Raw genomic sequence first — 23492 nt, 5'->3', positions numbered from 1 at the left:
ACACAATGGAAGGATTATACACCATGAGCAAGGGGGGCTTATTCCTGGATTGCAAAGATGTTTCAACAGACATAAATTGATCAAAGAAATACACCATATTAAGAGGTTGAAGAAAAATGAAACCACATGATCACCCCAAGTGACACAGAGAAACCATATGATAAAATTCAACACCCTTTCAAAATAAAAAAATTAATGAACTGGAAGAAGGAAACTACCTCAAAATAATAAAATCCATGTATGAGAAACCTACAGCAAACATCACACTCAATTGTGGAAGACCGAAAGCTTTTTCTCTAGGATCAGGAACAAGGCAAGGATTCCTGCTGTCACCATTTCAACCCAACATAGTACTGGAAGTTCTAGCCAGATTTTAGGCATGAAAGAGAAATAAAAGGCAACCAAACTGAAAAGGAAAAAGTAAAATTATCTTTGTTCACAGATAATATGATCTTTTATGTAGAAAACCCTAAAGATTACACACACACAAAATCATTAGAACTAATACATGAATTCAGCAATGTAGCATTATACAAAGTCAACAAACAAAAACTAGTTACATTTCTATATATTAACAATGAACAATCTGGAAAGGAAATTATGAAAACAATTATTTACAATAGCATTGGAAAGGATACTTAGGAATTAAATTAACCAAGGAGGTGAAAGATTTGTACACTGAAAACTATAAAACTTTGCTCAAAGAAATAAAGGTGACATAAATAAATGGAAACACATCCCCTGTTCATGGATTAGAAGATTTAATATTGTTAAATGTCAATACTACCCAAAGAAATCTACAGATTTAATGGAATCCTTGTCAAAATTTCAATGACTGTTTTTTTGTAGACCTAGGAAACTTACCCTAAAATTCATATGTAATCTTAAAGGATCCCAAAATAGCCAAAGCAATCTTGAAAAAGAACAAAGCTGGAAGACATACACCTTCTGATTTCAAAACATACTACAAAGCTATAGTAGCTTTGTGGTCCTGGCATAAAGACAGACATATAAGCCAATGGAATAGACTAGAGAGTCCAGAAATAAACACTCACAAATATGGTCAAATGATTTTCAACAAGGAAGCCAAGACCATTCAATAGGTGAAGTAGAGTCTTTTCAACAAACAGTGCTTGGAAGACTGGATATTCACATGCAAAAGAGTGAAGTTGACCCTTATCTAACACCATTTACAAAAATTAACTCAAAATAGATAAAAAATCTAAATGTAAGACCTAAAACTATAAAATTCTTAGGAAAAAACTCAGGGCAAAACTTCATGACATTGGGTTTGGCAATGATTTCTTGCATATGATATCAAAAGCACAAGTAACAAGAGAAAAAATAGACAAATTGGACTTCATCAAAAATTTAAATATTTGTTCACCAAAGACACTATCAACAGATTAAACAGGTGACCCATAGAATTAAAGAAAATATTTGCAAATCATATACCTGGTAAGGAATAAATATCCAGAATACATATGGAACTCCTAAAACTCAACAACAAAAAAATTCAATTAAAAAATGGGAGGGCTTCCCTGGTGGTGCAGTGGTTGAGAGTCCGCCTGCCGATGCAGGGGACGCGGGTTTGTGCCCCGGTCCAGGAAGATCCCACATGCCGCGGAGCGGCTGGGCCCGTGAGCTATGGCCGCTGAGCCTGCACGTCCGGAGCCTGTGCTCCGCAACGGGAGAGGCCACAACAGTGAGAGGCCCGGGTACCGCAAAAAAAAAAAAAAAAAGGGAAAATGACTTGAATAGGTATTTCTCCAAAGAAGATATACAAATAACCAATAAGCACATGAAAAGATGATCAATATCACTACTCACTGGGAAAATGCACATCAAAACTACAATGAGATACCATGTTACACACATTAGGAGGGCTACTATAAATAAACAGAAAAAAATAATGTTGGCAATGGTAACGAAAACAGAACCCTTGTGCACTGCTGGTGAGAATGTAAAATGGTAAAGCTGCTGTAGAGAACAGTATGGCAGTTCCTCAAAAAAATAAAAATAGAATTACCATAAGATCCAGCAATTCCACTTCTGAGTATATACCCAATAGACTTGAAAGCAGAATCTTGAAGAGATCCTGGTACACCCACATTCATAGCAGCATTATTCACAAAAGCTAAAGCATGGAAGCAACCTACGTGTCTCGACAGATGAATGGATAAGCAAAAGGTGGTGTATACATGTAATGGGATATGGCTCAGCTTTAAAAAGAAGGAAATTCTGACATATGCTAAAATATGGATAAACCTGGAGGACATATGCTAAGCGAAATAAGCCCGTAACAAAAAGGCAAATACTTTATGATTTTCCTTACATGAGGTACCTTAGACTGTTAAAAATCACAGAGACAGAAAGTAAAATTATGGTTGCCAGGAGATAGGGGAAAATGTGGGGAAGGGGAATTATTGTTTAATGGGTATAGAGTTTCAGGTTCACAAGAAGAAGAGAGTTACGGAGATGGATGGTAGTGACGGCTGCACAGCATTATGAAAGTGTTTAATATCACTGAACCGAACTGTACATTTAAAAGTGGTTCATATGGTAAATTTTACTATTTCACCACAGTAAAAATATTTTTAAAGGAGAGATATGAGATCCTCTCTGAAAAGTAGAGATAAAAAATGTGAATGATAAAAAGATGGATAAATAACCAAGGATAAACATAAAAGTGATTTGATTATCAAAAAAATTTAAGCACAAATGAGCTATGAATATATATATACAGTTTACTTGTTTGTTTAAGTTCAGAAGCAGAAGTTTAGGGCAAAGTAGAATGTCATTCAGTAGGAAAGCCTGCAGAAAGCAGAACTCTATAATACACGTTCTGTTTCTCTCTCTCGACATCAAAGAGAATGACTATCATTTTAGAAGCATAAAATAATTATTCATAGGAAAGAACTAAATCACGGAATAAGGCAGCATATTATGAGAGAAGGTCTAACTACTTTATTTTAATTCAATTCCCCTGCACTTTGGAAATTATATCCTAGGATTCCCGCCTCCACTCCCTGTCCACCCCCCCAAAAAAGAAAAAGAAATAAAACAACCAATCACAGATGGTAGTGCTAAACTTTTTTCAGTGGCTAAGGAAGTAGAAAAGATAATAACTATAATCTCATGGTTCCCAAACTGTACAGAAGGGCACCATGAAACATGATACCTTTCAAGGAAAACACATGCTTGACATCAGCAGGACACAAAGAAAAATATGTGCCCGAGGTAGTTCACAGTTTCAACAATAGATAGCACTACAGTTCCTTTCAATAGCGTTCTACCTTTGTGAAGCTGGTTGTTCTAGCTGTTGCTGGGATTAAAAAGCAAGGACCACGTGAAAACCAAGGTGGAACAGGACAGGAAGAAGCTCTCTTCACATTCATCCCACAATTGGCACTTTCTTGGCGCCTCGCATTCACTTCCTTCTATTCTCATTGTGTCCATCAGTCTTGCTGACTGTGTTTTGAGCTCCTCTAAAGGCAGGAATCCTGTCTAATTTTTAAGATGAATTACCTCTGTTGATGTTAAGCTTCTGACTTTGTTTTGCAAACGTGGTGAAACCCCAACCTAAAACAACAGCAGCAAAAACACCACCACAAGTAGCCGGAGGAATGTGTTCAATACTGAGGATCACAAGTTTAAAGAGGCAGAAAGTCAACAGGAACATATCCAGAAAAGAATAATTATAAACATGCAAGGTTTTTTAACGACTAAGAATGGAAAGCAGTGGGACAGACCAAAAATATTTAGCCCAGAGAAGAAAAGTCTTAACATAAAAGTGAACATCTACCACTACGAAGAAATGTAGGCCAGGTTTCCAGTGACCAGACCATCCACTTTTGCCTGAGGTGTAATTCCTAGACTGTGTCTCGGGTGCAAGAACAGGTAGCAAAAAAATGGAGCAGAAGCCAATATTTTCATACAGCATTAGTGGCAGAACCAATCAAAAAATCTCTAAGATTCCATATGTGGTATGTAAAGCTGTCACAATTCTATTATAAATGATGATCTACAACTGACATCCAAAGAAATATGCTGGAATTTCTGTTGCACACTAATCAATCAACTATATAGCTAATCAGTGAACAACAAATATTAATTAAATGTTCAGTGAATCCAGATGGGTGTTTAGACTGTATTTATACACAAGGGCAATTGTGATAGTCCTTTCCCAAGAGTAGCATAAGTACCTACAATTTTACTTTTCCTAAAATCCAGAGAGACCAGTGAAACACAGGATACTGAAGATAAAACACACAGGTACAAAAGCCGAATATGACTTGTTAATCATTAGCTACATCTTGCTTTCCACTACTTCCAAAACTAGTACAGTTGCTGTGGACCCCAAGATTTTATTACTTCTCTCTCTTCCTTAAATATAGATAGCACTGCTCCAGGCATGCTTACTTATGACGATTTGTCCAGACTTGTGGCATTTCCTAACACTGTGACTCATGACAATCTCAGGACACCTCAAGGAGGAAACATATGGTACAATATATTATAGAGGGCTCCTTACCACATGCTCATAGCAGGCATTTCTTGGGAATTCTAGAAAAGGTAAGGATAGATGACCTTGAAGTAAATACAAAGAAATCATCAATATGCTATGAAATTGTAGGGCTGCAGGTGACCTTGAGAAGTCAATTCAAGGCCCTGGAGAAGAGTGTTGAGAAGTCAAAAGACACTATGATGTAACCTTTGGCTTCCAAGAGTTAAATATGTGAGAGATGTTGAAAAAGCTAATGCAACTTAAAGTAGAAAGACAGGAATATCAAATACAGGAGTAATATGTGGTGATAAATAATGATAATAACTGCTACAATATCAATAAACAACTAATAGTAGCATAGGGTCCATATATGGTGGGGAGGTGGAAGGACATAAATCCCACAATAATCTTCCATTCGCTATAGAAATTACCTGGAAATGTTCTTATGTGGTGAGGCGACCACTCATTTTGTTTTAACCAATGTTGTCCTAAATTTTACACTGAAAAGTCCCACATTCTGGGAAAACCCTTAGTCTGGGGTAAACCAGGACTTTGATCACCTTGTTAGTGATACCACTGCAACCAACTATTGTAAATTTCCCACTACTAAGATAATCGTATAACCAGGTTCAATGATCCAGTCAAGGGAAAGACCCCAAATTTCATTTAGTGTAATTTTTTTTTTCCATTTCTCACTTAAATTCTCCACATTGTACCTAAGCCTTTCTGATGAGTTCTCGGTGGAGAGAGAAATTAAGGAGACAGTGCCCTGCATGATGTTGCCTCCTATACCAGTACTGGGCCAGAGTTCACTTACTTTTGCTGCAGCCCAATGGATTGTTGATATCCAAATGGCTTGCACTGGGAACGCAAGTATCACACTTTAAGCCAGTGACAAAACGTTTACAGAAACACTGGCCAGTGACTGAGTGACAGGTTTCATTCAAGGCTCCTGAGAGATGACAACTGCAAGGCTGACATCTGAAAAGACAAATAAACCATCAAAGAGAATGACGTTTCGATTAGTAATTCACAGTATAAGTTACATCTATCAATAACATTGTGGAATAAAATAGTCTGTTTTAGCCAGTATATTGAAAAGGATTCCTCAGCTAAAAAACACAAAATACAACAAAACAAAAAAAACACCTTTATCAAAATGCCACTCACAATAAAATCTCTATGAAGCCATCTCTTTGTACATTAATTAATGCCAAGAAAGTGTTATATTGCTTTTTTATATGCCATGATACATCTTATGGTTTATTTTCCTTACTAGTTGCTCAATTAAGAACACTGTAAACTTTCTATCCTCACAAAAGCAGTTCTCCTGACAGCTAAAAATTAAGATGAGATACCCATAAAATTATCTCTTCAAGTATCTTTTAAGTTGTGAAATACAAAACTACAATAATGATAATTATTGCTCCCCCTAAAGTTCTTGTAATCCTATAGTTTTATAAAGAGTAAAAATTATATAGTTTTCTAAAGACTACCTTTTGCTAAGGAAACAGTTTGAGGAAGATATGTTCAAATACTGTTGATGCTTTAATATATGTTATGGTTCACTTTTTATTTTATGCACTAAACTTATTCACCCAAAATAATTAAAGAATAAAGCATTATTCTGATCTATGAAAAGATACTATTGATATAAATATAATGAAAGAACTTCATTTTGACTTAGATTTCCTGGACCCAAAGTTGACTGTAAAAATCACTGTTTTGGCATTTTGCCATGGTAGAAACTAAAACCTGTTTCCTCAGAGTGAATTATTCAAACACTCACTCCATGTCAATGTCACAGATTAGGATAAGCAATTTGGGCACCATGAAGCCTTAGAGAAGCAAAACAGCACAGGTAAGAAGACTACCACCTTTAAACAGAGACTTTCCATAGGATACGTTTAAAACAAAAGTATGGCTTCCCCTATATTTTCTAATAAAGATGCTGGATGGATAGAGTTACTTCATCTCACTGCAACTTTGATGGTGTGATCTCCTGGGTAATCATTCAAGACCCTTTAAAAAGCCGATAAAAGCTAAGGCTGCTAAATAAGCTGCAAATTTGTTTTATGGACTAATATCACCTTGGGAATAAATAAAGTACAGTTTGTCTTGAAACCCACTATACTGTAGTTTGCCCTTTTTATGTCATGATAAAAGGACATGTTTCCCTCCAAACAACTATACTGTATATCCTTTATGTATAGACACTGCAGCAGGACTCCATCTCAAATAGATATTTTGTTTAGGTGTTTAAGTATTATATCTGAAGAAAATTATGCATGGAAATTAAAATGGAATTACAGAAGCAACAAAATCTTTAATTTGCTCCTAACTTCATTATATGCTATTACTTAGAGTATATTGTTCATTGGCTTTTAATGTAATATTGGTAAGCATAAGCAATGATACAAGCTTCTCTCAATGCATATGTATATATCACTGCACCACTCATGAATAAGTGTCTCTCGAGTACTTCAGCTTTTATTACCATTCACTCATGAGACAATCACATTTATTTTACATACAGTACATTTAGAGTAATAGTTTCCAGTGTATAACATAATTCCTTTCCTTGATGGAGATCTATTTTCTTCACGTTAACTGCTACGTGTTTAACTCCAAGTCAGCTCTGTCAATATACATGGGATATTAAGTTCCAAATCCGAACGAAATAAATAAACCAGTTCTTAGGAAAGCATGCAGTGTTTTGAGTAACTAAATGGGACTCTTCCTGATTTCATAGTCTTTTTATCCCAGCCATTGTTACATGCAACTTCTCTGACTTCTTATAATGGCTTGACTTTAGTAAGAGAGATTTTTACCTGGATGAAGTTCATAGGAGACTTTTCTAAATAGTATAGTTTGTTTCTAGCCTAAAGGACGCTGGGGATAATCTTGTAATTAAGGTTTGAGTAAAATGATTCCTGTAAATTTCTCAGCCATTCACGAACCCGTGTCCCCTGCATAGGCAGGTGGACTCTCAACCACTGCGCCACCAGGGAAGCCCTCAAATATAATTTTAAACATTTCCAAGACTCTTTAGCAGATAAGCTACAATTTGATGTCATTTTATAAGTTATCCTTCCTCAAGAGCATCTCCTAAATGAAGTACATTTCACATTTATTAAAACAAAATTATACATAATGAAGGAAAAGACATTTTAAGCTTAGAAAGAGAAACACCAAACTAAGATGAATTGTGATATTGATTTTGTGAGGATAAATGGTTTTTGTAATATTAATGTAAAGAAACCTTTATTACACTGACTCTCCTGGTACAGCTAGGGCTTCTCCCGCAATCTGTTTAAAATCTTCATTTTTCATCCTTATGGGAAAACCTCACTTGCTAAATGGATTTCATAAAGAGTAATCTGTCAAGATTTATATAGATAAACAATTTGTGATGTTTATTGACCAGTTCATTATGGTTACCATTACAGTTCTGTTTGGGCCCTTACATAACTTAGTGTTTACTGGACAGAATGGGAAAGAAGTTAATTAGCTTCTGTCTCTTAAATCACAAATCTCATATATTTTCCTTTCCAGAGAGCTTCTTCCAGTTGTGCAAACAGTAAGAGAAAGAATTATCCTACTTATGACTATTGCGGAAACATCACTATGAATGAAGGGAATGAGTTTCAATCGTGCATCTCATTGTCAGAAACTTCATCATGTGAGGAAGAGCCACCACAGTAGGAGGCCCACGGATACGGTCCAGGCTATAGATAACTTTACTGACATTTCTCTTTGGACACCTCTCTTCTGTCTGGAGCCTCAACTCATAGGTAACATCAAATTGAGTTAAAGATATTGACCGACATAGATAACATTCACTGAGGGCTAATTATGTCCCAGGACTGGACTAGGCACTGAGCACATAAAGATGAACAAGATAGAACTGTCCCTGTCTTCAAGGAGCCCTCAGTCTAGTGAGAAATGAAAGAATGGAAAGAGCATTAATAAAGATGTGTACAGACTCTTTGGGACACAGAAAAGCACCAACTACCTACTCTGGTGGAAAAGGATGGGGACAGGGAAAGGAGCAGTAAGAAGGAATCCTGGAAGAGGATGTTTGGACTTCACATTAAAAGATGAATAGGAATAAGCCAAGCCAACCAGGGAGGGGAGAAAAGAGAGAGAGAAGACACAGCAGGAGAGGGTGTGAAATGTTAAGCAATTCAAAAATTTTGGATATAAATTCCAAACAGGAAGGTGGTGACAGATAAAGCTGGACAGGTAAGCAGAGGTAAGATATTGCTAGATTCAGTGCAATGGTGACAGTGGGAAGGAGCAGGATAGATTTAAGAAATGTTTAGTATGTAAAGTCAGTAGGATGGGGTGGACAACTTGAAAAGAGAAGTGAAGAAGGAAATAAGGGAGTGGGGTTACTCCCGGTTTTCTAATTTGCTGATGGGTGGATGATGGGGTCACCATTTAACATAAAGAACAAAGGAGGAAGAGACCTCCAATTGCTGAGGGGCTTTAGTCAAGGATTCTTAATAATCATTAAGCATAGAAGAGGGGGCTTCCCTGGTGGTGCAGTGGTTGAGAGTCCACCTGCCGATGCAGGGGACACGGGTTCGTGCCCCGGTCTGGGAGGATCCCACATGCTGCGGAGTGGCTGGGCCCGTGAGCCATGGCTGCTGAGCCTGCATGTCTGGAGCCTGTGCTCCACAGCTGGAGAGGCCACAACAGTGAGAGGCCCACGTACCACAAAAAAAAAAAAAGAAGAAGAAGAGAAAGAGGATTCAAGGCAAATTGGAGAAACTGGACAAGAGTTTTCTTCCATCAGTCCCTAGCACAAAGCCTAGCAACCCGTAAGTGTTCGATAAATATTGTTGAATAAATGAATGAATAAAGCACTAGAAGAGCTTTAGACTTAGGACACCACAGATAAATCTAAATGTGACACATAGCTTTAATAACAATTTAACTCTTTTGACCCCTTTTTGATTGGCATAGCTGTCCCCCTGGCTAACCTCTCCCCAAGGAAGGGACCACTTTTTAAGGGCTGGCCTTCTATTCTGACTCCCTAAGGCCAGAAGAGTTCTTGGTTCAGTCCTTTTGTGCAGGATCCCATGAGGGCCCTCCAGAGGAGTTTGGTTTTCCCCTGGTTAAGATTCTATTCCATCTCTGCAGTGGAAGTGTGGTCTCACTGAGGTTCCCAGTTTCCCTTTCTTCACAGCCAACTAGTAACACCAGATGCTCTTAGAACCGACATCCAGAATTATAAGAGAGGTATCTGGGGTTTGGAGATCCTGTGTGTGTGAGCTGAAAGCCGTATCACATGGCTTACTGGAGAGGAAGTGAGTGGTGCTGTCTCATCAAGGAGGGAGGAGTCTGCAGTGCTCAGCCACCCCACCCCCCCGCCACAGTGAAGCCTTCCTACAAGTAAAGGGACTCATAAGAACTGGACCTGGGCAGTGACTCCCTTTCATCCAGACAACGGCGCCATCCGAGTCCAGGGTGGGGACATTCCTGTCATCTGAAGAAGAGCTTGCTAAGCACAGTCCTCCTGTATTTGGGCCTCTGCCACTTTCTCCTTTGTTGGCACTCCACCTAATCCCAGGGAATGTAGGCCACGTCCAACATGCTAGTCACCAAGACCAGACATTTAAAAGGAAAAGAAATCCCAGAAGACTCACTATATTAACAATAACACACATGTTTATGTCTAGAAGCTCTAATGCTCCTTTCCTTAACCTCCTCATTATATGAACATGATAACTTTGGGGTCTGAAAGCAGAGTCAAATTCTTAAAGTGCTCTCAGGGAGAAGCAAGTACACTAATCCTGTGACCCCAGAAGGCAGAAGTAAGATCGGTCAAGAAAGTCCCAGGAATGAAATTTTTGCTTAATATGAAGAATAAGATTAGAGTTGTTTGAAATAAAGATGAGCTGTTTCAGAGACAATAAGCTCTTTTTTAGTCCCATGTTTTCAGCAGAAGCTGAATGATCAGTTATCCTTAAAGGTGATTTATGTAGAGAAATGTATAGGGTACAGTTTAACCAAAGTTACTTTTAAGCTCCTTTCCAAATCTATAGAGTTATGATTCTACAATGCTTGGTGGAATTAAGTAACTTGCTCAGGGGTCAATGACTCTTGGTTACAGACTCAGCAATCTTTATCTAAAAGGACCAGACTAAATATTTTAGGCTTTGTGGCCAAATGACCTCTGGGGCAACTCAACTCTGCTGTAGTAGTGTGCAAGCAGCCATAGACAGTATGTGAAGATTGAGTATTACTGCGCTCCAATAAAATTTTATTTCCATAAACAGGTGGCAGGCCAGGTCTGGTCCACAGGCCACAGTTTGCTGAACCCTGGTGTAGTAGGTTGAATTATTAGCCCCCAACAATGTCAAAGTTCCAATCTCCAGAACTTGTGAATATGCTACCTTACTTGGCAAAGGAACTTTGCAGATTTGAGATGAAGAGATTACCCTGTATTATCTGAGTATCTAATATAATCACAAGAGTCCTTATAGGAGACAGACAAGAAGGTGAGAGTCAGAGAGAGAAGATGTAAGAACATAAGCAGAGATCAGAGAAGACAGAAAACACTACTGTGCTGGCTTTGAAGGTGAAGAAAGGAGCCATGAGCTAAGGAATGTGGGTGGCGTCTAGAACTGGGAAAAGCAAGGAAGTGGGTCTTCTCCTGCTGTCCAAGATAAACATAGGCCTGCTGACACCTTGACTTTAGCCCAATGAAACTAACTTAGGAATTTTGGCTTCCATAACTATAAGATAATAAATTCATGTTGTTTTATGCCATTAAGTTTGTAGTAAATAATTATCATAGCAGGAATACGACACGAATAGGTCTGGTCTAGTAGAACAGCCATAATTGGAACCTAAACACCTTGATGCCAACACTGTTATTCCTATTATATCACATTGAATAAATGCTACTAGTTTATAAAAACTGACATTTCTTAGAGAGCCATACAGAATCTGTATTAAAGGAGAATATATCATCTAGTGGTCACGGTTGATTGCAAAAATGACCACAATTAATTCTTCACCTCTCTGTTTACTCAGGTCCTTTGCAACTAACTGTGCAATTCCTTCCATCAAAAAGTAGAGTCTACAAACGTAAGGTAGATAGATAGTGGGAAGCAGCTGCATAGCACAGGGAGATCAGCTCGGTGCTTTGTGACTGCCTGGAGGGGTGGGATAGGGAGGGTGGGAGGGAGGGAGATGCAAGAGGGAAGGGATGGGGGAACAGATGTATATGTATGACTGATTCACTTTGTTATAAAGCAGAAACTAAAAAAAAAAAAAAAAAAAGTAGAGTCTATTTCTCCACCTCTGAATATGTGCTGGCCTGTGACTTGCTTTGGCTAACAGACTAAGGCAAAAGTAACTTTGTGGCAGTTCCAAGCATAGGTCTCAAGTGTCCGAGCACCTTTCTGCTTTCTCTTTGAGAACTCATCCACTCCCTCATGAGTGAGCCCTGGCTAGGTGGCTAGCTGATGAGAGGCATGTGGCCCTTTAAACCCATCACCCTAGATAAGAACTAGCTGTCTAACAAAGAGTCATGGAGGAGAATGAATCTGTGAGGAACATTCCCCAACATTCCACTGTGATACCACCAAAGGACAAGAAAGTTATCTGCTTCACTTTGAAGTCATTGATCTGGTTCTCAGAAAAAGAGACCAATTGAGATCCCTTGGAAATATGCATGTGAAAAGATGGCCAGACCAAATCTTCAACTTAGTGGTGAAATGGAGAACTTGTGCAGTGAAACCAAAAGTAATCTGGTCACAGAAGAATTTTACTTTATGTTTTAGAAGTCTGAGTCTTTTGATTCCCTGGTCAGCCTAGATCCCATTTCCCTACTATCTGAGGGAAATCACAGTTCATTGTGTGTCAGCTGGTCAGTAGGAGACACATAGTGATACTTCTAGCTCCTTAAGGCTAGAAAAAGACAATATACCACTAATGAATGTAAAGAAAAGAAGTCATTATGGAAAAAATCTTTAGGGGATTGTGAGGTTCGGATGGTATGTGAGAAAATGGTTGTGCCCCAGATGAACTGGAGCCATCTTGTGGGCTGTGGGAAAGAGGACTCGTAGTTACAGGTCAACTTGCAGACAGTGCCAGGGAGTGCACTGTGTCAAATACAGGTCTCAACTACCCACTGAGACAAACTGAATGCGGCCCATTTTTGTCTCATTGCTTTTGGTCTAGATAAATATGATATATTTTTATTTATTTATTTATTTTTGCTTTATTGACTTTTTCAGTGGGCAGACTTTTTTTTGCTTCATTGTTTTCAATACTGATTAAATCACATTTGCCTTATGTGTCCAAGGTAAATGGAGTGATTTTTGCACTTGGATCAGCTTTTTAAAAACACATACCCTTTTTTGTGATAGGGAGCTTTTGAAGAATGGACTACTTGGATGAAAACAGGCAAATGATTTTCCAGCTTGTTACTGTTGTGTTTGGGGCATTTTTTGTCACTGTTGCTGTAGTTTAGGGTCAGGCCCTATTTTATGTTATTTATTTTGCCCTTGGGAGTATTAAAAAAAAAAGTATATAAAATAAGCCAAGAGAAAAATATAGCAAACACAGCTGTGTACAATAAAGAGAAGATGGAGTAGGGTAAGGGATATGTGTGAACTTCACGGAGGGGTTAAGTAAAATCCCCTGAATATATAAATGGAGAAAGCAGATGAGAAAGTCAATTTATTTTCAAAATCAATGAAGAGATACAATGATACTTATATCTTCTCCTTGCTTAAAAATAAAATACTTATAATCTTTGTAGAATTCTGGAAATTAATGAAATAATTTTATACTTATAAGTACCTACAAGGTACATTCAAATGATCTTAGATGATTCAAGGTACAGTCAAATGATTTTAGATGATTTTCTTTCTTTTTTAAAAATTTTAACATCAGGGCACAAATAGTTATTTTCCTAACTGCATGTCTGTATACATTTAGACTATGAGTGGATTTTTTCCTTCAGAATACAAAAATTCCTTACATTAGATGGAATCCCATATGTTGTAGCCATCTTTGTACACATTTTCAAAATAGTCAGTGTTAGTATATATACACAAGAACAACCAGAGGTCAACACATAGATTTCAATATCATTCAGGAAAGGAATGGAAAACATAAAAAGAATAAAATCCATTTTTATCTCTTCTCAGTGATGAGCAAAGGTATAAATTCAAGCAATTCTGATCGTCACATTTTGAAACATCTTTCTCTACGACCTTCTGTGCTAGAGGATTTCTTCTCTATCATCGATGTTAAAGTGAAATGAGACAGTAGAATTCATCAGTGGAATAGAAGGGTTAACTCTAGACAAGGGCATTCCAGATGACTGATTTAACAAGGGACAAATCCTGCTGATTTCTTTGGGCCCTATGTGGTTAAGGGAGGCTTTATTTATTTCAGAGAAGCTGCATTACACATGGTGGCTCTTGCTTTCAATAGCTCTTTCCAGCAGCAGCGTATGCTAATATCAAGAGCCAACCCTGCCCAATCTGAGAGCATCCTGAGTCACACGTGGGTGGTGCAGACTTGAATAGTTATTTTAAGATTTATATCCCTTTCACTAAGACGATGACGGCATGAGACGTTTATTTTTTTAATTTTTGGCAGAGGTGAGGAAAGTAATGCAAATGAGAATTTTTTCTGTGTTGGTTATATTAAGAATGGGATGCAAGAAAGGCATGCAAATTTAAAACTCACAGAGACAACTAGCCATAGGCCTAGAGCCCATGATGGAGATCTGAAGATGTGATAATATATTTGAAAGTCATTTACAGGCATGTAGAGGTTGAAATCATAGATGCTGATGTGTAAGTTGAAGGGCCAGATTAAAGAGGACTAATCATCAAAAGAAATAGAAAACAAATCAGAGAAGCAGAATCTTGGGAGTCAAAGGAAAAGATGATTTTAAGAAAAAGGGTGAACAATAAAATAATTAGCACACTGGAAAACCATTAGTCATAAAAAGCAATCATAAATTAATTTTACTTTCACCTTTCACTGATCCTTTAAATATATTATATGGGGCTAATTCCCCTGTCTGCCACCTGGATATAAAGTGAGTCAACTGTATGGCATTTCTGGTCTTTCTTAGGTAATAGGAAGTCCTAAGGTGATTTTAAGTTGTAAAGCATGGGTTCAACAAGAAGAACCAAACTGGAGGCATCAGATTTCCTGGTTTTAAAATATATTACAAAGCTATTGTAATCAAAACCGTATGGTACTGGCATTAAAAACAGACACATAGACGAATGGAACAGAATAGAGAGCCCAGAAACAAATCCATGCATCTCAGTCAACTGATCTTCAAAAAGGTTATCAGGAACACACAATGAGGAAAGGATGGTCTCTTCAATAAATGGTGCTGGCAAAACTAAATATTCACATGCAGAAGAATGAAATTGGACCCTTAAATCATCATATACAAAAATCAACTCAAATGGATTAAAAACTTAAAGTTAATATTAGAGTCTAAAACTACTAGAAGAAAACATAGGGAAAAAGCTTCTCGACATTGGTCTGGGCAATGATTTTGTGGTTATGACACCAAAGCTCAGGCAAAAAAGCAAAAAGAGATGAACTAAAAAACTTTTGCACAACAAAGGAAGTAACCAACAGAGTGAAAAAAGACAACCTACAGAATGGGAGAAAATATTTGCAAACCATCTATCTGATAAGGGGTTAATATCCAAAATATATAAGAAACCCATACAACTCAATAGCAAAAAAACCCTCATTTAAAAAAATGAGCAAAGGATATTTATAGACATTTCTCCAAAGAAGACATGCAAATGGCCAACAGGTACATTAAAAGGTGCTCAACATCATTAATCATCAGGGAAATGCAAATCAAACCACAATGAGATATCACCTCACACCTGTTACAATGGCTATTATCAAAAAGCTAGGTGTTGGTGAGCATGTGGAGAAAAGGGAAGCCCTGTACACTACTGGTGGGAATGTAAGTTGGTACAGTCACTATGGAAAACAGTTTGAAAGTTCCTTAAAAAACTAAAAATAGGACTATCATATGATTCCAGCAATCCCACTTCTGGGTATATATCCAAAGGAAATAAAATCAGGATCGTGAAGAGATATCTGCACCCCTATGTTCACTACAGCATTATTCACAATAGCCAAGATAGGGAAACAACATAAATGCCCATAAATGGATAAATGGTTAAAGAAAATATGGCGCGTGTGTGTGTGTGTGTGTGTGTGTGTGTGTACTTCCTTACTTGACTCAATATAATTATGAGTCACCTAATATGTAAAGATATATAGTTGTATTTATATGACACTTGTCATAAGTCTTTTTGCTTTGAACTCACACTTATTCTGGATTTTTTACGCTATAGAAGCTACCAGCTTTTCAAACTTTGGCTCTATCTCCTAGACTACAGACCACACTCATCCCTTTTATTCTACTGAGTTCTGCTTTCTTAATTTTAACGTTGGCACCTTCTAATAATGTATTTGTTGTTTTTGTTGTTGTGGTGGTGGTGGTGGTGGTGATGATGATAATGATGTATTTTTTACCTACTTTTCTGTCTCTTCCTATTCCTCATCAATTTAGGTTAACATTTCAAGGCAGCTTTTAACCCAGGGAGTCTGATTCCCACGTTAGCCAGTCCTACCGCAGGGTGTTAGGTGATAGAACACTATCCGTAAGCAATTCTTGGTCCTGGATTAGATTGGGGTGGGTAGATAAATGAGGGAGAAGCAGAATGGGGTGAAGATCAGCCTGAGTTTACAAACACTGAAGGGTGGGGGAAGCCATGTAATGAAGGGAATCAGGTTTCACTTAAAGAAAGTTAAGTGAAAAAGCCAAGACAATTAGACATCTTTTGGTCATTAAGTAGGGGTTTTGATGACAACACTGGCAAGAATAACAAGGGAGATCAGTAGAGGGGAAATGGGTAAGTGACTGGCACAAAATGTCAGAGATAGGCATGAGTATTCCAAGGACAGCTGAGTGGGGAAGATATTTTTCTCTTGGTAATTAAGTGTTGTCAGAAAGACTATGGACAAGACAGGAAATCTAAAGACAGAGGCTGCCAGTAGTGAAACAAACTGACTCCAGAGTTCCAACTGGGAAATTTGTGAGATGGTCTTTCAACAAAAAGTATGTAGAGGGGGTAGTAGGTGCAATAACTGGCCCCGATTTTACTATCAAGATCTTGGTAATACTTTTTATTTAACATCTACTGTACCATGTGTTTTCTACACTCATTCAGAGTAATTTCATATTTGTAGAGAAGAGTAGTAATGCTCTCAGACTAACCAAGATGATATTCCAATGGTAACAGAAGTGGAGCAGCATGGATTTGAAAAATAAGATATATAATAAGAACATAAAGTTGTTTTAATAAATATTTTAAATATTATATTAAAGTTTTTTAATAAAATTGAATTTTAGTAGAAAGCCAAATGAACCAGCTTGAGTTCTTTTTCAATAATTTACCCTGTCACACTGTCCACACTCTAATCAAGCTGTTAATGAAGAGTTTAACAGCCAAAAGGCAGGCAGCAGGGGGACGATGAGCTGAAAAAATCATCTCAAACCCTTGAGTACTTAGCATTTATATTTATAAACACACACAGACACATATTGAGAAACAGATTTGGTTGGTGTGTGCAGACACAACACTAGTTTCTTGGGGATAGGAACGTCAAAGAATTCATGGATACAGTCCCAATCCTAGACAAATTTATAATCTGACCAGACCAAGAAAACACACATGGAATTGGCATTCCAGCACACCTTCAAAAGTACAGCAATGAACACCTCTGCATGAAAGCAAATGCCCACAGATACACAGGAAGTAAGAAGTAGAACATTAAAGACAGTGTAACTTTGAAAAGTGGTTAATTTACTTTCAGAAGGTACTTTACACACTGGGGGAAAAAAATCTTATCACTGAATTCAAAGATATGTTTCTCATCTGCCAGTCTTTAAACCTAAATTAGAAAGGCAAAAGGAACATAAATGAATGCAGTAATAAATTCAGGGGCCATATAGAACAAAGTATATACACACATATGATACCTATCCTAGCCTGTGTGTGTGTATGTGCTTGTGTATTTACTTTTATGGATATTTCTTTACCTGTCTTTCTCCACATCCAAATTTTGAGTTCTTTACAGAAAAAGGATTTTATCTTATTAAATATTCCCAGGCCCTAATACTGGACACATTTATCAATGTACAGCAACCCATACATTGGAACTCTAGGAGATATGCAAAGATTACTATTATGTTTAATAAATGCAGACATCAGTGAATAAAAGAATATATCCACAGACTAAGGAGGGCAGAAACTATTCTTTTTTACAGAAGATACTGACAAAAAATCACTATTAGTAAAAAAAAAAAAAAAAAGTAATTACAAATATAATTTAGTAAAAATATTTAATTATTAATTCTTATAAACACTTACCTTCCAGCTAGAGGATCAAATCCAAAGTAAAGGTCTTTACAATGGTCACAACTTTGTCCGGCAATGGAATCATCTTGGCAAACACACTGACCAGTCAAGCTATTACAGATGTGATTAACTGCACCAGTCTTATGGCATGAACATGGCAGGCAGCCAGTGGCATTGCCTGGAGAAATATAAAAACCTGGAAATGAAGCAATGAAAAGTTTTTATTATACATTCTACCCAGTCTTTTCTTTAAAAAATAACATTTTGATTACATTGAAAAACAGAATGTTCTAACACGGCACTATCTAAGTCCCGGTACAAACGTGGCTGTAGCTGTTCTTTATCAGTATGTCAATTAAGGCCAAAGAAAAGCTGAGTAAATAATTGACATTGTAACGGGGTGTCTTCCTGGCACCCACGATTCAGTGTATGTAAAACCTACTTCATGATCTTTCCACTAAAGACTGGTCTCTCCTCTAATCATCCCTGTTTCAGCAAATAGCACCACCATCTATTGCTTCAGTTGCTTCAGCTAGAACTCTGAGACATCTTTGGTAGGATAGCCTGATAAAATACAGGATGCCCAGTTAAATTTGAATTTCTGATAACCAATGATTATTTTAGTAAAAGTATGTCCCATGTGATATTTGCTTGTATTAAAAAATTACCATTTGAAATTCAAATTTAATTGAGCATCCTATATTTTGCTAAAACTGGCAACTCTTGAGTCCTGCACTTCCCTGTGCCCCTACATATAGCAAATTACCAAGTCCTATGAATACTGTCTTCTTAAAATTTTGCATCTTCTACTCTCCATCCCCACTGCCACCTCCCTGGTTAAAGTCACTACCAAGTTTTCTATAGTTAACACTATGTACCAGAGGCTATGATAAAAGCTTTATATTCACTGTCTCATTTAGTTCTCAGTGTCAGCAATGCTAATAATTCAGGCATTATTATGTCCATTACATAAATCAGACAACTGAAGGCTAGGAAGGTTAACAAACTTTCCTAAAATGATAGAGTTGACAAATAGCAGATTCAAACCCAGGCATCTCAACCACAGAGGTTGTCTCACCCCCTAGTATCCCTCTTGTCCTCCTCCAATCTATTCTTCATTGTGTAGCTGGAACCATCTTTTTCAGAGTGTAGAGTGAACACCTCATTCCTCTGTTTTAAAATTACTTGATAACTTCCTATTCCCTTTAGGAAAAAAATAAATCCTAGCACAGCTTCCAGCCCTCCAGTAAGGTCCTGCCTATCTCCCTAGCTTCATTTTACAGCTCATCCCATCTGCCCCAGTCATACTTCATTCTGTTCTTGATGCCTAAATGCTTTTCATGGGCAGTTCTGTCTGCTGAAATGATTTGGACCCACCTGTTCTGCTTAGCTCACTCTATGCATATCAGGTCTTGTGACTTCCTCCAGTAACCTATTCTGGGCTAGTTTAGGTATGCCTGTTAGTTTCAGAGCATTCTATCTCCTATAGAGTGCTGAGGAAAATTACAATTAATCTCATTTCCACCAGACTGTAACCACCCTGAAGGCAGGAACATCATCTGATTACTTCATCATTGTCTACCCAGCATCCAATACAGTGCTTGTCACAAAGGAGGCACTCGAACACTGGAATTCACAAAACTGCCCCAAATTATTACGTAGGCATTGATCCCAAAAAGTACTATATTAAAAAAAAATTTTAGATTAATTATAAAATCTGTATTTTTTCTTATAGAAAAAGAAGGGAAATTAAATATGATTCAAAAATATCTTCCAGTTACTTAAAATTTCTTGGACCCAGAAGGTGGAAATCAACAGTTATAAAATTAGAAATGCATTGGACATTTGGATGATGAAGAAGGCATATGAGGGAGAAATGGTTCTGGGTGTTGTGTGATATGTGTGTTTGTGCATGTACGTGTATATACACATATATACGCACATACACATATATACACATACAAGCGTGTGCATAATGTTGCAAGGAATTTTACTGAAACAATGAATAAAGCTCTGGCAAATGAAAATAAGTTGTACAGTTGTCAGGATCACTAACTTACATTTATAAAATATCAGTGATATAGAAAGAGAAAAAGCGTGAGCACAAAGGGAATCACTCTGTGTTATCTATTCTTTAGGGGAAAACCCAAAAGTAATTGGAACACTGTAAAATTCATTTGAGGCTCTAGTTGAAAACAAGCCATTCTTTTACAGCTATCAACAATTAATTTGTTATTCTTCTCCTAGACCCTGCATATTCTCTCTTAAAAAGTTTCAGGAGGAGTAAAATAGAAAAGAAAGAAGCTCAAAATCTGTGCCATTCAATTGGAGAGAACTAAGACTATAATTTTTGACAGTAATTTGCAACTAGATTCTGCCCTTTGCTTCTTTGCATTCACCAACAGCAATCTGCTTTATATGTGTTGCCAGAAATAGAGTATGGCTCTGACAGTTATTACATATTTTCCTATCTGACTCACCATGTGATCAAAATCACAAATGTAGAAGGCTTCTATTTTAGACTCAAGACCAATGTGGCTAGGATTCTATGTATTTTCCCTCGTGTGAAGGTACCTAGGTCCTTCAGGTTCATGATGATGGAATCATTCATGTACTAACAGCTCTTCAATTTGGATAAATTCCCCATTAGCACAGATACTTAGAAGTAGAATTAATTAGGACTTTTTGCAATAGATTCAAGCCACAGAGAATTCTAGAACAGCTAGGAAGGATTTTTACCAAAAAATGATTTGTTAGATGAATCTGTAAAGACCAGGAGTGTAGATTTTGGTGCAGAAGATTGGGTTGCCCAAGTTTTGGAGACTAAAGAAGGGCACAGAAAAATCAGAGGTATCTGCAGAGAAGAACAAGAAAGGTATTAAAGCACCCAGGGAGGCTGCAGCCTGGAAGTTAGGGCTTCAAGGAAAAGACTACATTGGAATTTGTCTTAGGGTTAATTCCCCTTCTCCTCTCAGCAGCATGATTATAAAGGTTAATCCCATCAGTATTTCAGTTGTCCTATTTTTAAGCAGTTCTGGTTAGGATGACTCAGGTACTTTCCTGCTCAACGATTACTTCCTGCCTTACCTGAATGTGCCTAATTCTAAACCATTACCTCTCCTTTTATGACTCCTAACTACAGAAAACATTTTCCCTTCCCTCCCACTTAAACTTCAGCTCCTGAGTGTAGCTTAAAGATAACTGACCTTAATTTCTTTCTTTTCTTTTTTTTTTTTTTAAACGCAATAGATTTCTGATCTCCCTCCATTAACTCCACTTCATCTTCCCCAAGTACGTGTCTGCATCATTTTAACTCGTCTTTTGGAGATTTCTTTCCATGGGTGATTTTGTACCACAGTTTAAGGCACGGTCAGTAGGACAAAGGTATTACCTTCCATTATGCAGGGCTGAGAGCTTACACACAGAGAGCCCAAATCAGCCCACTAAAGTTTTTTCTTTTCTCCAGTTTTCTTTCTAACTCCAGTCCCAGACCAGACAAGTCTCATGTGGGAAACAATGTGTTATACAGCTAATGCAAAAAGTCACCCATATCATAAAAGAGTATTGCTTTATCCAGGAGAAGGCTTACAGCATCCTTAGAGTTCAAAGTTATTAGCCAGGCAGCTGGTATCCTCTCCTGTAGGGGCTATTTGCACAGCAGAGTACCTGTCCTGGGCATAAAAGAAGAGCCCATTTCTTAGCAATGTCCCTCTTGAGGACCGTGAACAGCTAGGCTTTGCTAAGGTCTGGAAATGGGAGAAAGAAAACAAGTTTAACCTCTAGGCCTTATTCAGAAAAAGAGGGCAGAGCTGAGGCTAAGCACTAACTATGAGCCATTTAGAAGAAACAATTCTCATCTTAAACCAGAGAATGGACACCATGTTAAGAGAAAATTCTAGGGAGGAATTTGTGGCTCACCTACCCCAGGCAACAAAAGACTATTTGAGAAATGGTTTTGCAAGTCAATCTTTTCAAAATGAAGTGTAGGAGATGATGCTAATTTTCAAATTAAAATAGCAATAATTTTCCTCTATTTGGTAGTTTTGTATAAAGATCATGCTAAAATTATTATTCATAGATTTGACCAAATGTTAACAAATGCATAAATAAATATGATTATTCATCTCAAGCTATCATTTCTCTTTAAACATTTGAAAAACTCATTTTTGATTAGTTTAGATGTATTTTAAATGCCCTCCTCCTATTGCTTCTTCCTGGACTGCTTCCCCTGTTTGAACACCTTGCCCAATCCTATTTGTTTTTAAAACCCAGCTCAGGAAACACTACTAAGTTCTTTATGTCTTCCAGCCTTCAAGAATTAATCAGTCCCTTCATTTTACTACTTCTCTATCTTGTGCATTTCTAATATTGCACTTATCACAAATATGTTACATTTACACATGAGTCAGTTTCCCCTACTAAACTGTAATGCCTTAATATATTTCTGGTTGTATATCTTACAGGAGCACAGGCTCTGGTGTATAGTAATTTATTCAATAGATGTTAATTGAAAAAAATGGATATATGAAGGAAATGGATAGATGGCTGAAAGGATGGATGAGTAGATGGATGGGAGGATATCTGTTACTCTTTACAATTATCAGATGATATCTCTAATACTGAAAAGAAAACGGTAAACATAAATCTGTGAGTCATGAGAGTGGTTAGAAGAGGTAGGGTATCAGGGAGGATTAGTAGGAAATGTATATGGATAAGCACGATAAATTCAAAATGTAATCCTTGCCAGATCAACGGATGGAACAGGGCTTCAGAAAGAAAATATCACTCCAAAAATACGTCTCCAGTTCGTAGAATGAAGGATAGAATAAGACGCTTATATAAGGGAAATTATTCTATTGGACTTTCTGTTTTATAAAAAACCTGGTTTTCCTATTTGAGTATCCGTGAGAAGCCTTCATAAGTATATTCTCTAAGAATCAAATCCAATAACAACGACGAATATAAAGAAGCATCGCTCTGATTATGTCTTAGAGATTACAGTGCACAGATACACATGTATATTCATAATCCACAGCAAAACTTTTTCTTTGCTCACTTTTCTCAGTCTCAATATTTTTCAGATGCATGCTCTGAAGTCTCTGTCCTACACCATGGCAAACATCTCAAACACTTCTCTAACTTTGTCCATGGAGTAAGCCCACTTCTAGACCCCTCAGTCGGCTCTTCATATTACTTGATCACTGTAGCTGCTCACAGCTCTGTTCATTTTTATTTTGTAACTGTTATTCAGATTCAGCACAACAAATGAAATATCCCAGGACCTGAAGCAGTAGTGAGAAACATGGGTTGAGATGAGTTGGAACGTTGAGGGGAGGTTACAGACACTTGTAAGAGTCTCTATTTCAACCCACCCTCAAATATTTGTTAAGTGAATGTTTATAACAAATAAAGAGTTATTCAGAATAAAAGTTTCACTCTTTCAGAGTGCAGATTCTGGGGTCAGATGGACTTGGACTTGTAAATGGCTCTTCTACTTAATGAGATTACACTTCCCCTAAGGAAATAATACTGGTCCT

General features: G+C 37.3%; 1 protein-coding gene across 2 annotated transcripts in view; it reads right to left on the bottom strand.

Moving 5' to 3' along the window:
* USH2A (usherin) overlaps positions 1–23492 on the bottom strand; it is a gene marked incomplete at both ends in the record, with an annotated part of 772061 nt that overhangs the window by 582884 nt on the left and 165685 nt on the right. For both annotated transcript variants that reach the window (XM_082613798.1, XM_082613799.1), the window contains 2 exons: positions 5325–5488; positions 17968–18151. In XM_082613798.1, the coding sequence (XP_082469924.1) occupies positions 5325–5488; positions 17968–18151 (348 nt within the window). The remainder of the gene's footprint in view (positions 1–5324; positions 5489–17967; positions 18152–23492) is intronic.

This window comes from Mesoplodon mirus (genome assembly GCF_964341445.2).
Source record: "Mesoplodon mirus genome assembly, chromosome: 3".
In the NCBI taxonomy this organism is placed as follows: domain Eukaryota; kingdom Metazoa; phylum Chordata; class Mammalia; order Artiodactyla; family Ziphiidae; genus Mesoplodon; species Mesoplodon mirus.
Note: the sequence above shows the minus strand (reverse complement) of the source record. Positions and strands in the feature narration are given on the sequence as shown.